Source organism: Etheostoma spectabile, chromosome 10 (genome assembly GCF_008692095.1).
Source record: "Etheostoma spectabile isolate EspeVRDwgs_2016 chromosome 10, UIUC_Espe_1.0, whole genome shotgun sequence".
Taxonomy (NCBI): domain Eukaryota; kingdom Metazoa; phylum Chordata; class Actinopteri; order Perciformes; family Percidae; genus Etheostoma; species Etheostoma spectabile.
In genome coordinates, this window is record NC_045742.1 from 9862804 (window position 1) to 9876800 (window position 13997).

The 13997-nt window shown below is 37.5% G+C and overlaps 1 protein-coding gene across 2 annotated transcripts; it reads left to right on the forward strand.

Annotated features, from left to right (window-relative positions):
- Positions 1–2330: 2330 nt before the first annotated feature.
- Positions 2331–12533, forward strand: LOC116696563 (signal-regulatory protein beta-2). 2 transcript variants are annotated; one of them, XM_032527625.1, is made up of 5 exons: positions 2331–2560; positions 10775–11128; positions 11285–11419; positions 11595–11653; positions 11741–12533. In XM_032527625.1, the coding sequence occupies exons 1-5, from the start codon at positions 2461–2463 to the stop codon at positions 11867–11869; spliced, it is 777 nt and encodes a 258-aa protein (XP_032383516.1). In that variant the 5' UTR covers positions 2331–2460; the 3' UTR covers positions 11870–12533. The 2 variants fall into 2 exon arrangements, with proteins under 2 accessions (XP_032383516.1, XP_032383515.1); XM_032527624.1 differs by having other exon boundaries at positions 11282–11419; positions 11741–12531.
- The last annotated feature ends 1464 nt before the right edge of the window (positions 12534–13997 follow it).

A 13997-nucleotide genomic window follows, 5' to 3' on the forward strand; every position in this document is an offset into this window, starting at 1 on the left:
TTGGGCTTGTTTTCACAGGCCTGGTTGCGTATTTGTCTTGCAAGATCTGGCAACACTGCCTGCTCTGGACCAGGCTAGCCGCAAAGAATAGCTAAATCTCCATGGTTACTTGGCTGGGTTTAATTCAACCTGGTTTCGTGCAATCAAGTCAGAGTTAAATGCATCCAGGATAACCTGAATATCCCGGCTTAATCCCTTATCCTGGTTTCGTGCAACAGGCCCCGAGAGAGGTCTGCTCGTTTTGGCGTTGCTAATTTACCAGTTCCATGTCTTCTGTTAGATTAGCTGGCTAGCACCTGTTGTTGAATGGGACAAGAATACTTAATGAAAGAGGAGAACGGTCTTCAACTTCAAATAACGTGAGTCATATTCCCTTTCGGTCTCTCGTTCACTTGCAGTGTTTTCTCCTGATAGTAAAATGTTTACCGTGGCTGTTTGTGTGGATGAACTCCTTTCTTTGTTGTTGGGGATGTTCGTGTTGCATCTTGTTTGTGTTGTGTGCTGCTGGCTGTATGGACACGTAGCCTCCTCAGTCGTTTTGAACAATTAGCTAATTTTGCAGTGTTGCATTTACTGGCATTATGCCTATTAGCTTTGTAGTGCTACACATTGTATGCTATTAAAATGCACTTGAAGCATCTGGAAGTCTTATAGCTATGATTTGTTTCTTTTTGATGTGACCGCAGACATTTCGACATGTAACCTATGTAATAATTAGAAAAGCATATTAACATGGCATCCATCAAGTGTCCCAGCTATTCCAGTTAACCATTATGACCAATACCTGAACCTCACCTATTCTGCATGAGCTCTTTTAGTTTTGGTATTTTAAGTATGTGTTGATACTAATACTTAGTACTCCTGTAAGATTAAGAAAGCTGGACGTCTACATTGTGGTATTGCTACTTTGACGTATTTAAAAGGTGCCACTGGTTGACTTGATTCCAATTTAAATCAAAATAACAAAAAACTGTTTATGGAAATGTTTTCTATTGCCACGTAAACATCTCCACATGTTAAACTGATACTGTAGTTATTTTATATAGTCTTTGTCTGTCTTTGCAATGCTTTACAACAGAATAAGTTCAATATTGACATAGTCATTGCCCTCGGCTCAACTGTTGATGGAAACAAGATCATAAATACAATTTAATTTTCACAAGCCTCAAAATATTTTAGGTAACTATATACTAATTTCACACTTATATCAAAGTGAGTCCCTCAGGTTTCTTTCTGAAGGGTGTCATAAGCAGGGAGGACACACATGAGCCTGGCTCACACTTTTCTCTCTGTTGTACTTCACCAGGAAGTGCTCTATCTAAAAGGCCTGCAGCTTTAACTCAGAGCATGGCTGTGCCACATCAAGGCTTACTTTATAGTCTGATAGATTAGAATCATTTATGATGACAAATAAATGATTCTGATAAACTAATATTTAAAATATAATATAAAAGCCAACAGTCAACCATGTTTTGAGTGGTTGCCAAGGGCAACTGGGCAACCAATGAACCCTGAAATAGAAAAAACATTTCATACAAAAATCTGAGAAGGGTTCAAACCATAACCGTGCAATGCAAATAATATTTGCCAGCAGTCACAATGCTATCGACGTTGAATATGTTGATGGACAACCTTAGGAAACAGCTACAGGTATTTGAGTTTTAGTTAAGTTGGCTTAATATATTATTGAATAAAGTAAAGTAGCTTGACAATTGTCAGCCAGGTTTAAACATTTGGAAAATTGTCAACGGTAAACATTCATTAGAAATTTAGAAAAAGTAATATCTTGTTGCCATGATCCATCCAGTACTGGGCTATTTCACAGGATAAGTGAAAACTTTTATCTGCTAGTGGAGCTAGAGAAAATGTCAGATGGTTTACAAAGTCACTAAGATTCATCTTCTGGGCACCATGAATGTTTGTATCAAACTTTCAATTTGTCCAGTAGTTGATGAGATATTTCTGTCTGGAAGCGGTCGACCAACTGACCGACATACCAACATTGCCATCTATAGAGCCGCTGCTTGCATGACTAAAATCTGAACTGCTCAACAAATAGTGTATTTGGTTGATTTAACCTGGTGACTTTATTTATTTTAAACCCTAACCTTGTCCTACCAAAAGATGGCAGCAGTGTCAAGAGAGATGAGACTGTTGTGTGTCATGTACAGTATGTGCATGAAATGAATGGAAATTAAACCGCTCTTTGGTGTCTTAGTCTTAACTGTACTTCATGTCATGTCCCAACCTGGAAGAACCGAAGATACGCAACATTTGATTATAATTTAATTAAAAGAAACATTCAAAAATTACATATTTTTCATATGCTAAAGAATTAGCAGGGGAGGTGGAGGGATTTCCTTAAAGCAGGTAGTGGCGAAACAGCAAGGGTGCTCAGTATTAGTGTATGAGACAGAATGAGTCTAGTGTTTAACAAAGATTGTGGTCATAGAAATTGTCATGGAGGGGAATTCACACGCCAAGGAACCAAACTCTATACAAGATTCAACGGGTTCCAGATGCTGTACTTCGTTGTCACTGAGTCGTGTCTGCAATAAAGGTAAATACACTTGAGATTTTATGACCTGCGTTATGGTTACCTGCATTATTGAGTTACCGTAAATGACAAAATAACAAATACCATGTTTATGGGGTGTTTTTGTTTTTGTTTTTTTGCAGAAGAACTAATAATAAGAAAAAGTCAGCTTCACATTTCTACTTTAAGAAGCTTTTCGTTTATTTATCAATCAATCAATCAAGTTTATTTGTATAGCCCTTTACAATAGCCGGAAGGTACCCAAAGTGCTTTACAACAAAGCTAAAACAATACATACACAATACAGAACACACAAATACAATTAAAAGTGCTGTAGTGGTGCAGCGCTGCAGGACATTAAAAGCCTTCGAGAAAAGTATAAAAGGAGCACAGAATGAGGACACCTAAGAGACCGTATTGCCCTAGGGAATTAAATGCTAATTTAAAAAAGTGGGTCTTAAGCTTCGTTTTAAAAACTGAGTCAGTGTGGTGCGATGTCAGGGGGTAGTTTGTTCCACAGTCTGGGAGCAGCGCGGCAAAAGAACGATCGCCCACTGTTTAAGTCTTGACCTCGGGACCTCTAACAGACGCTGACCCGAGGACGCAAGGCTCTGCCACAATCGCGAACAGTTAAAATCTCAGTCAAGTACGAGGGGGCCAAGCCATAAATGGCGTTAAAAACAAACACAGGAGTTTAAAATCAATTCTAAAACGGACTGGAAGCCATGGAGTGACAACAGCACAGGGGTAATGTGTTCACGTCTGGACGTGCTTGTTAAAAATCGGGCAGCAGCGTTCTGCCCGAGTTGGAGACGCGAAATTGATGACTGACTAAGGCCAACGTAAAGGGCGTTGCAGTAGTCCAGTCTTGAGCTGATGAAAGCATGGATTGCCTTCTCAAGATCCTGCCGACTGAGAAAGGACTTGACTTTGGCTAAAAGACGGAGCTGAAAAAAGCTTGCGCTGACAACAGAGCTAATCTGTTTGTCAAATTTTAGTCCATTATCAAATGTTACCCCGAGATTTTGACTGAGATTTAAAAAGGGGGGCCAGAGTGCCGAGATTGTGGTGAGAACGTTTGACATAGATGGAGAACCAAACAAAATGCATTCAGTTTTGCTGTCGTTTAAGTGCAAAAAGTTCTGTGACGCCACTGCTTATATCTGTGATGCAGTCCGAAGCTTGGTAAGTGCAGTGTTTTCGTTTGGTTTAATGGGCAAATATATCTGCAAGTCGTCGGCATAAAAGTGAAAAGACAGGTTGTGCTTTTTTATATTGATCCCAGAGTAGCATATACATTGAAAACAGAATAGGGCCGAGATAGATCCCTGTGGCACCCCACAGGGCAGTGACGCCTTTGAGGAGCAGTGGTCACCAATCGCGACAGAGAAACTCCTGTTTGCCAGGTATGACCTAAACCACTGGAGAGCGGTGCCACGGATGCCGACGTGCTCTAGGCGAGATACGGGGACTGCATTTATACATGCCTTGTGTTTTTTTTTTTTTTTTTTTTGCATTTATTAGTGCAACTTTCAATGCAGTTCCACAGGTATGCAACTCATGTTATTAAATATATTATAAGAGTTTTGATTTTTTTTGTTTTGTTGAATTTCTGTGACTGTCACTTTAGTTAATGTTAGACACAATATTGTTTAGTAACACCGGTTGACTCAAAACGCTTTCAGTTTGGACCAAAAGTGGTTAACTGACACAACAATTGTCATTCATAGATCCATGCCACCAGCTACCACCATTGCCTTAAATGTTTTTTTTATTTTTCCTACCTTTTTCTCATCAAGGAATCATGAGGATCCAGTTTCTGTTTGCTACTGGTGCTTCTCTCTGCCACTGTGCTCTCTCAGGATGCAAAATTAACCATCAATACCAGAAGTTCACAAGCCAGCATATCATAAAACAAATGATTGTCGATGTGATGCGAGCACAAAAGATTGCCAAGATCAAAAAAAACAAGTGTAAGAAGACCAATACCTTCATCGTATCCAACATGAAAACCATAAGATCTGTCTGTGTGAAAAACGGAGAGCCATATGACAAGATAAAAACATGACCAAAAGCCACGAACACTTTGACGTTGTCTGTTGTCTGAAACAAACCAAGCCTGCCATATGTCATTACAATGGTAAAAAAAAATGGGACAATAAATTATAATCAAATGTGTGAGAGGCTTTCCTGTACACTAGGATGGAGACATTGGTCGCTGTTAAAACTGATTGAACACCTAATGTGTTTACTTACGCTTCTTAAATAAACAGTTTGACCGCTTACATTTGTGCTTGTTTTTATAAATCTTTAACATAATCATAATCAACAGAGTAGTTATGAATGTCATTAGGAACTTTATCTTAGAGCGACCTCTAGCTCTCCGAGTAAGAGCGTCCGCCCCATGTAGGCTGAGTCCTTTGCAGCGGGTTTGAGTCCAACCTTTGTCCCTTTGCTGCGTGTCATGGTCCATCTCTCTCCCACAGTTCCTGTCTGTCCAGTGTCACTATCAAATAAAGGGAAAATTCCCCCAAAAATCTTAAAGCAAAAATGTTATATTAGTTATAGCAGAAGGTCAGTGTTTTACATGAAACACATACAGTAGTGGTGTTTATGTCACACACACACACACACACACTTGTTTTGTATATTTGTCTGCCACAACAGTCAAGTCTTTTGTTTTACCCATGACCTCAAATAAAACTAGTGCATTAATATATAAAAAAATATAGCAGCTTTTCCATCAGTGCATGACTCATGATCAAGGTGGGGAGTTCTCCATCTGATGCAGTTCAACAGAAATACAGAAAGTGCAAATTCAAGTACCATATTCAGGTGTGTTCAGCTGAGAGGAGGGTGGTTCATCTCAGTTCTCTTCAGGTTCATCTGAATTTTGTCAATATTATTCACTGTTTAAAAGAAAATGTAGATATGACCATTTCTAAACAGTCAAGTCTCACAGCACTGTGTAAAAAGTGACCAACACCAGGAATAATTTCTCAGAACAGACCTGATCTATATTGCACAGCATGTTGGTGGGTAGAAGTGCAAAAAATGTCCAAGAGAAGTTCTTAACTTGCGGTTGTGATCCAGGTTGTTACAAACTGACTATTTCTTGCCTCAACATCAACTGACCTTTGTGTTATCTTGGTCCATTGATGCTGCATGCTCATTTATTTATGAGCATGCAGCTCATACATTTTTCATTTATTTATTAGTCTCTCCCTCCCTCAGACTCTGAAAGAGAAGAACCCCTCCCAAATCCACCAAGTTTTGCTCATACTTGTGCTGGGTTAGATTTATGTGGTCTGTTCTTGTTCTTTACTGATTGGGTGATAACGGTCCAAATGTATTGGCTTTGGAAAAGACAGGGTGGAGCTCATTATCATTTAACACTATGCGTTATGATACGGGCCACGCGTACTGATCCCCGTTAAAAAGCAGCGTTAAATGAGCATTCCGCGGCGCTTTTTGAGGCATTTTGACATTAGACAATGTAAACCATGGCGTTCTGACCGTTCAGAACAAGCTAAGAAAGTGGCGTATAGTGAGTTTTTTTGGCATTCCATAATTTTTTGTTGCATCAAACTCGGACAGCAACTGTCCAAATGTTTGTATTTTACGCGTTTGGAGTGAGAACAGGTTCCTCGTTTATAATGCAAATCATTGTCTGAGAATAACAGGGCGCTATCTGGTGGTGGTATCCTAAAAGCAACACAATTCTTCCACTGGATTGTTTCATTTTTCAACAAACATTTTTTAGAAAAATGCCATAGTCACATTATTTCACAATAGTGGAGGGTATTGTGTTGATAAATGGGTCACTTTAATACGGTGACATCCCCTCAGCAATAAAACATGCATTTTCTACTGTAACATTGTGATGAAAAAGCAATGAGAATTGAATAATACATCACCTTTCAAGAGCAGACGTCACAAAGTCCTTCACAACAGAAAACAATAGCAAGTAAAATGGAACAAAAGACATGAAATGCAGACATCAAGCTAAAACCAGAAACAAAAAAATAACTCTTAGAAATAAATAAAATGTGAATAATTTTATGAACCTGTTTTCTTCATTCTCCTTTATTAAATCATGAGCACCTGTTATCCACCAAAAGATGGCAGCAGTGTAAAGAGAGAGGAATTGGGACGACAGTATTTGTAAGTGTTTTATATACAAAATGGATATACAGGCCAGAAAGTTGCTAATGGAGTCAACATTGGAGATATAATATGTTTATTATATATAGTACCTTTTTACAGAAATTCACAAAGTGCTTCACATGATAAACATTTGTTAAAATACATTAGCATCCAAATAGTAAATAAGCAAGCAAAAATAAATAAAATACAAATGAAAGTAAAAGATTAAACAACTAAAAACCCAAAGTTACATGAGACTAAAGCGAGTTGAAGCAAGTGTCTTCAGCTGCTTTTGAAAAGCTTCAACAGTGACTGCAGAATATAAGCTAATAGGGTGTTTTGCAGAGTCGAAGCCACCACCTAAAAGGAATGGCCATCTTTAGTTTTTAAGCCAGAGCATGGGTCAGAGCTGGGCAATGTATCAATATTATATCGATATTGTGATAGGAGACTTATATTTTGGATATTGTAATATGGTACAAGTGTTGTCTTTTCCTGGTTTTAAAGGCTGCATTACTGTAAAGTGATGTCATTTTCTGAACTGACCAGACTGTTGTAACTGTTCTATAATTTCTCTTTACCCACTTAGTCATTATATCCACATTACTGATAAATGCTTATCAACAATCTCATTGTGTAAATATTTTGTGAAAGCACCAATAGTCAACATTGTTGCTGTAGCAATATCGAGGTATTTGGTCAAAAATATTGTGATATTTGATTTTTTCCATATCACTCAGCCCTAGCATGGGACCACCTACAAAGGTAGTACAGGCAACCTTAAGGTTGTATCTGTGACTGCAGAAAAAACAGAATTTAAAAATATTTTACAGAACATGTTCTGTAGGAACCTATAGTACTTGTTTTGCCAGGCCCTCCTCCAAAGAACACTGGAAGACAATCTAGCTGTCTGGCTACTCTACATAGCATTCGTAGATGGGAGGATAACGTGCTCTGGCTAATTGGCATTTCTTTAAACCAATCACCTTCGTCTTGGACGGTGATGAGCACCGGAGAAAAGCGGTGGTGCTACTGCAAAATAGGCTTGGAAGGAACTTGTGTAGGTGAAACTTGTGCGTTTAAAAGTTATTTTAGTCGTGCAGCAGAAAACTCAGATTGGACAGATAGTCTAGCTAGCTGTCTGGATTTACCCTGCAGAGATCTGAGGAAAGGTTAACCATGGACTCATTTAGTATTATTCATCATTCTCATTCTCATATCTCACTTATTTATTATTTACTATTTACTCATCATTCCCATTCTCACATCTCTCTTATTGTTATTTTTATTGAACTCTTCGTTCACTCATGCCTCTATATTGTTCTGTTTAGAGTATGTATATATTAGTGTGTATATTTTAGTTTTGGTTGTTTTGTGTGTAAGCACAGTGTGAGCAACGATGCTCAAAAGAAAAATTCCTTGTATGTGTCCTCATACCTGACGAACAAAGCTGATTCTTATATCTGCTGATATGAATACTCCTAAGGCACTTGTAACTGCATTTGCACGAGTTGAGTTACTTGGAAGTTTAATTCCAAATGAAGACCGAAGAGTAGTTTGTGTTGTTGTTGGTTTAATAGATACATCTATGTTTTTATGCTGCCATGTTAGTTGTGTTGCCAGGGGAATAATGTGGTTCACGCATATACTGTATATACAGAGCTTGTAAACTGTTTTGTTTTTTTGGTCGATAACGCTAACGTTGTCAATACTATTAGCACTATTATAAAGACATCAAAGACCAGAAAGAAACTGCCAGAGTCAACAGAGGTATGGAAAGATAATTAATGTGTGTTACAAAACATCAAAACTCTTTAGTGTCTTACAGTACATCACCTAATCAATCAAACTATTTAATTATCCTTTGTAGGCAACATATTAAATATGACATGTAATAGGCCTACATCTTGGGGGCTGTAAAAGTAAAATTGAGAAAAAGCATGTTACATCCTACAACTACAACCCCCATTAGTTGATATATAGATGTCTAATGATGTGAAAAAGACCATCACTTGGAGCAAACTGGATTGGCTGTAGTGATAGTTTCTAGGGATGGGGAAAAAAACTGATTCTGAGATGCATCGCAATTCTCTCTGGAACAATTCAACGCTCGATTCTGATAAGTTAATATTGATTATTAAAAACAAAATTCAAAAAAAAAATACCTTATGTGTAATGGTCTAAGAAGCCAATTATCCACCTTTAACCATGACTGAGCCTCTAAAATGGAAGGTGACTGTTAGAGAAGGTGACTTTCTCAAGCATGTTTAAGGCTTAAGCATGGAACCAAAACCTCAGTAGACAAACATTTAATTAAAACTTGTGTGTGCGACTACTGTTTATGTCAAAATCTAACAAACTCATATTTGTATGTTTTTTTTTTTAAATCACGCATGGATATGTTCATAAAAAGATTGTTACATCAAGATGCAATAATCAGTTTAGATTTGATTTGTTTGCCTCTGTATCAAATTGTGACGTGCCCAGAGATTCCAACCCCTAATAAATCTATTTTATTGTATCTGCAATAAAAAAGACAGACAGCAAAAGAAAAAAGGGCAACAAAAAAAAGCAGCGGAAAATCAACAAGGAACATCAATAGGCAATAATCGATTTATTGTCTGTCGCTGCATCGATGCAAAATCGTCTGCATCGCGATGCATCAATGCGAAGATTACCCCTGGTATATATGTCACAACTGGGCCTGTGGAAAATATTTGATATTACATAGTTTTTGATATATAAGTTTCAGTCAAAGTCAGATATTGTCTTCACATTTACAGCCAGTGATCTTGGGTGTTGTAGGTCCAGTGTACCTTTTAACCTGTCGCTGCCCTCTAAGTTTGAACTTGAACCTTGTTTGACGTGCAGTGCACTAACAATGAGATTACAACTGCCCGTGGAGTAACCTGACTCATGATAAATAAGTGACTCATTCTGGTTTCAAAACGTCTTCCCTGCCTAATATGTCAAAGGACGATAGAGTTTCAGTTTTCTTTCTTTTTAAACTGAAACTCAAAAATTGACAAAACAGGCTTCTTGTATTGGGTAAAAGGTCTAATGGGCAAATCTTCTAAATACTATATTTCAGTGCGTCATTTTGTTTTTTATATTTCCTTTCATACCACACTTTAGTGTGTGTTAAAGCGATGAATCATGCGCTTTTATGACACACAATGTCAAAACCACACTGCTGTTGCTATCATGTTTGCAGATTAGAAATACTTGGTTAAGATAGTTTCAACTTTGGTGGTACACTGCAAACCAACATGACGGACAACCCTAACCAATCAGATTGTTTTGAATCTACTACGTCACATTTGATGCTTGCGTTAAGAGCTATGGTTAAGATTAATCATCCTGTGGTCCGATCTGAATTAACTGCAGTCTCAAGGGGATTAACTTGAAAATGCTGATCCTATTCTGCGTAGCTTTCTTCACAATAGGTTGTAAGTATATGTGTACAAAATTCAGTTTACTCCTGTTAAGTTTCAATTATTGTCACCTTATGGTAACTTTGGTAAATGTATCATATTCAATTTTCCTTACAGGCTGCACAGACGACCAAAGTTTTGTGACAAAGACTGTTTGTGTTGGAGAAGATGTGACTCTAACATGTAGCCGTCCGTCTGGATTGTCGGGATACTTATTTTGGATCAGAGTTGCTGCTGGAAACTTTCCTGAAATGTTAGGCGCCACTTATACGTTTGATAATGCCAAAGTTAATAAAAGTCCTCGCATTACAGTAAAACAAGAGCCTGGGACATTTGTTCTACATATTACCAAAACAGAGCTGATTGATACTGCATTTTATTACTGTGAACAAGTGGTTGAACTACAAACAACATTTCTGAATAAAACGTCTCTGAAAGTGAAAGGTAAATAGGTGCCATATTACCTTATTTAATTTCAATCTTCAGTTATGAACATTGAATCTTACTGTACTCTTTTATATCGAAGGTTGGTGGCATTATTTGGTTTCATTCCCTTACTTTGAATAAGAAATTTACTTGAGTAGTTACCAAACATTTGTATTAGGCTATATCATGGAAATTTACATTTACAATTTACATTGTTTTTCTCATTTCCCAGAACCTGATATCACTGCCGTCATTCAAGACTTTCAACCTGATCCAGTCCGCCCAGGAGACTCTGTGACTCTTCAGTGTTCCGTCCTCTCGGACTCTGAGGACAAACCATGTCCAGGTGAACACAGTGTGTTCTGGTTCAGAGCTGGATCAAGTGAATTTCATCCCAGTTTAACATACGCTCACAGAAACCGTGGTGATGAATGTGAGAAGAGTCCTGAGGCTTACTCTCCACAGAAATGTGTTTACAACTTATCTAAAACTGTCAGCTCCTCTGATGCCGGGACATATTACTGTGCTGTGGCCACATGTGGGGAGATAATATTATTGGGAAATGGAACAAAACTGGCAGTTGAAGGTAACACCATTTTGCATACTTAATCTATTAGAAGTCAAGCTAAATCCTTATAATATAATAATTTTCGACTAAATATTTATTATTTTACCAAGAGTTAAACAAAGGTTAATGATATACTTAACTTTTACAGTTGAACTCTTTTTCTCATGTCAGCAGCCAACACGTCGTCCAGAGATTGTCAGCGGGCCGATACTATTCTGTCTCTGTTGTGTGCTGCTTTGGTTACAAGTTTGATGGTTATAGCCTTACTGGTATACACCATCAAGAAAAACAAGTTCAATTGTTGTAATGGTAATAAAATGTTCTTCACTCTATCACACATTGATTTAGCTGATTTTACTCAACATTAGTGCCATGTCTCTTTTGGTCTATATATTTATATATTTGGTATATATCATTAGTTATCAAAATATGATAACATCCTGTGTATCCTTATGATTGTTCTTCAAAGTTTGTTATATTTCAGCTGCAACTGCGGTCCTGCAAACAAATGCAACATCTACTGGTGGTCAACAAAGTCAGCAAGTGAGTCATTCTAAAGACAAGATGTTTAGTTGGTACATTCATGTTGACGGCTTCCATCTAATAATGTTTTGCAATGTATTTTTACAGGCAGATGAAGACTCATTGGTTTATTCTGTGCCACACTTCACCAGAGGGAAAGCTGGCAGGAGTGTCAACAGAGATGCAACAACAGTCGAGGGCGAGAGCATCTACACTGATGTCAGGGTTTTAGGGTAGGAACAGCAATGCTTGAATGGTACATGTCCTGTTCTATGGCAAATATTTTCTCTGGAGTGACATAAAAATGTCAGTTACTGTAAATGTTTAAACCAGACCTTTATGTCTATTGACTTTTGTTTTTTTTATCTTACATTTTATGTCAATATGGATATACTGTATATGATACACTGATTTGCTTTTTTGCAAAGTTAAATTAGAAGTGTTTCCTACGCATTCTGTCTCTTCTTAAGTCATAGAAAGTTTAACCTTGTGGAAAATTTATTTTTAAGCTTCTTATGTTACAACAGGCAACATGAAAACATTCTTGGACAAATTACTATGACTGGATTAAAGAATTGATCCCTTACCTCAAATACTGTACTTCTTACTCAATTACAATTATGTGCCGTAACTGAAGCTGGTCACATTTACTTTTAGTTAACTGTCTCAGTTTAACCAACTAATTAATGATGTATTGTAGATTTAGCTACCCAGCAGATTAAAGTAACATCAGTTTTAGTTTTATTTGTTTTTTTAACTTTTACAAGCTGCAACATAAGTGATGCTAACACATAAATGTATCAATACTTATAACACGATGTATTGGTTATCATTCTGACAAAGACCATTCTGCATAATGAGTATGTGTAAGTATATTTTAATGCTAATACTTTTGCTACCCTCTCCCTCGGTTGTGCTGCTTCCAATGCATCTCATAAATTAAGCTTTTATCCAATCAAATTTGGTAAGTTTAATGGATTTTTCTGCATTTTAGTCAAATGATTTTACTGGCTTATACTGCTTGCTTTAGATTGTTGCTGCAATTGTTAAAGGTTTGACCAGTGTCAGTGGCCGCTGCGCCGTTGTGTGTGCGTGGGGCATGTGTGTTGAGCCCAGCAGCTTGGCTGGAATTTGTGGGAAAGCCTGTTGATTCCTAATTGTGTTATTTGTGTTTTTTTGTGTGCATTTGTGGTTGTCGTATGAGTAAATGTGACTGGTTGTTTTGGATTTGTTTTTGGTTCTTTGGTAATTACATTAGGTAGGACTATATGTGATAAAGCATCCTACCATACTGCGTGAAAGTGATGGCTGCAGTCACCGTTTATTTGTGTCTTTGCAATAGTTGATTGAAACGCTAGGTGTTGAGCCTTGTGTTATTTGTTATTGGTAGGCTAGTACTGAAGGCCCAGGTGTAAAATACGCAGCCCGCCACTGGTCATATGTAAATAGTTATTTCTTTCTAAGTTATCGTCATTGTTTTCAACGAATAGTTTATAAACCTTTCACTAGTTTATTACTGAACCCACTCATCACACGCCTCGCCATCACATCCTGCAACCCACCACCACAATTAAAATCTTAACCTTTGGGAGAGACTGGGTTTCCTGTAACAGAAAGTTGCTTTTTTTGAACAAATGAATGTTGTTGTGTTGTTGTGTGGTGCAGAACAAACAAAATTTAAAAAGGAAAGTGTCAGTCCAATTCTAAGAAGTCTAATGCAGGTTGTGTGTTAAGAAGGTAACTCTTCTCAGCTGTGGGAATTTTCTTACCATTTCACAAAAAAACAAAAATGGCGTAAAACAGAGCTATGTTCTTCTGCTCGGGTCCTTCTTCCATTTCCTTACTGAAAGTGGGTCAAGAAGCAACCACACGTTGTATTTGAAAGCAGCTGCTTCCCTCCATCATACTGTGAATACGCCTTGTCCAGAATGAAATATCACGGCTGTCTGATGGATTGTTATGTAATAACTTGATTAGCCAGATTGTTCATGCACAACCATCAGGTTGACATTTCTTTTGCTTATGTTTTTGACTTTTATGTAGAGCCACCAGCAGATCTATGTTTTCACAAAACTAATGGCATTCCTCAGCTTTAAGTTGTTTTTAGTAGTAATTAGCAAATGCTAGCATGCTAAAACCATAAATTAAGATGGTGACCAGATGGTTAACATTAAACCTGCTTAAAATCAGCATGTTAGCACTGGAATTGTATGTTCAAATTCTGACCTGCGTAAGTACTGCCTCACAGAGCAGCTCGCTCGGCTGCAGACTTATTTACTTATTTGGGTAATGCTGTTGATGCAGGATTAAAAATAATGATAATAATAATAATACATTTTATTTAACAGCGCCTTTCTGAACACTC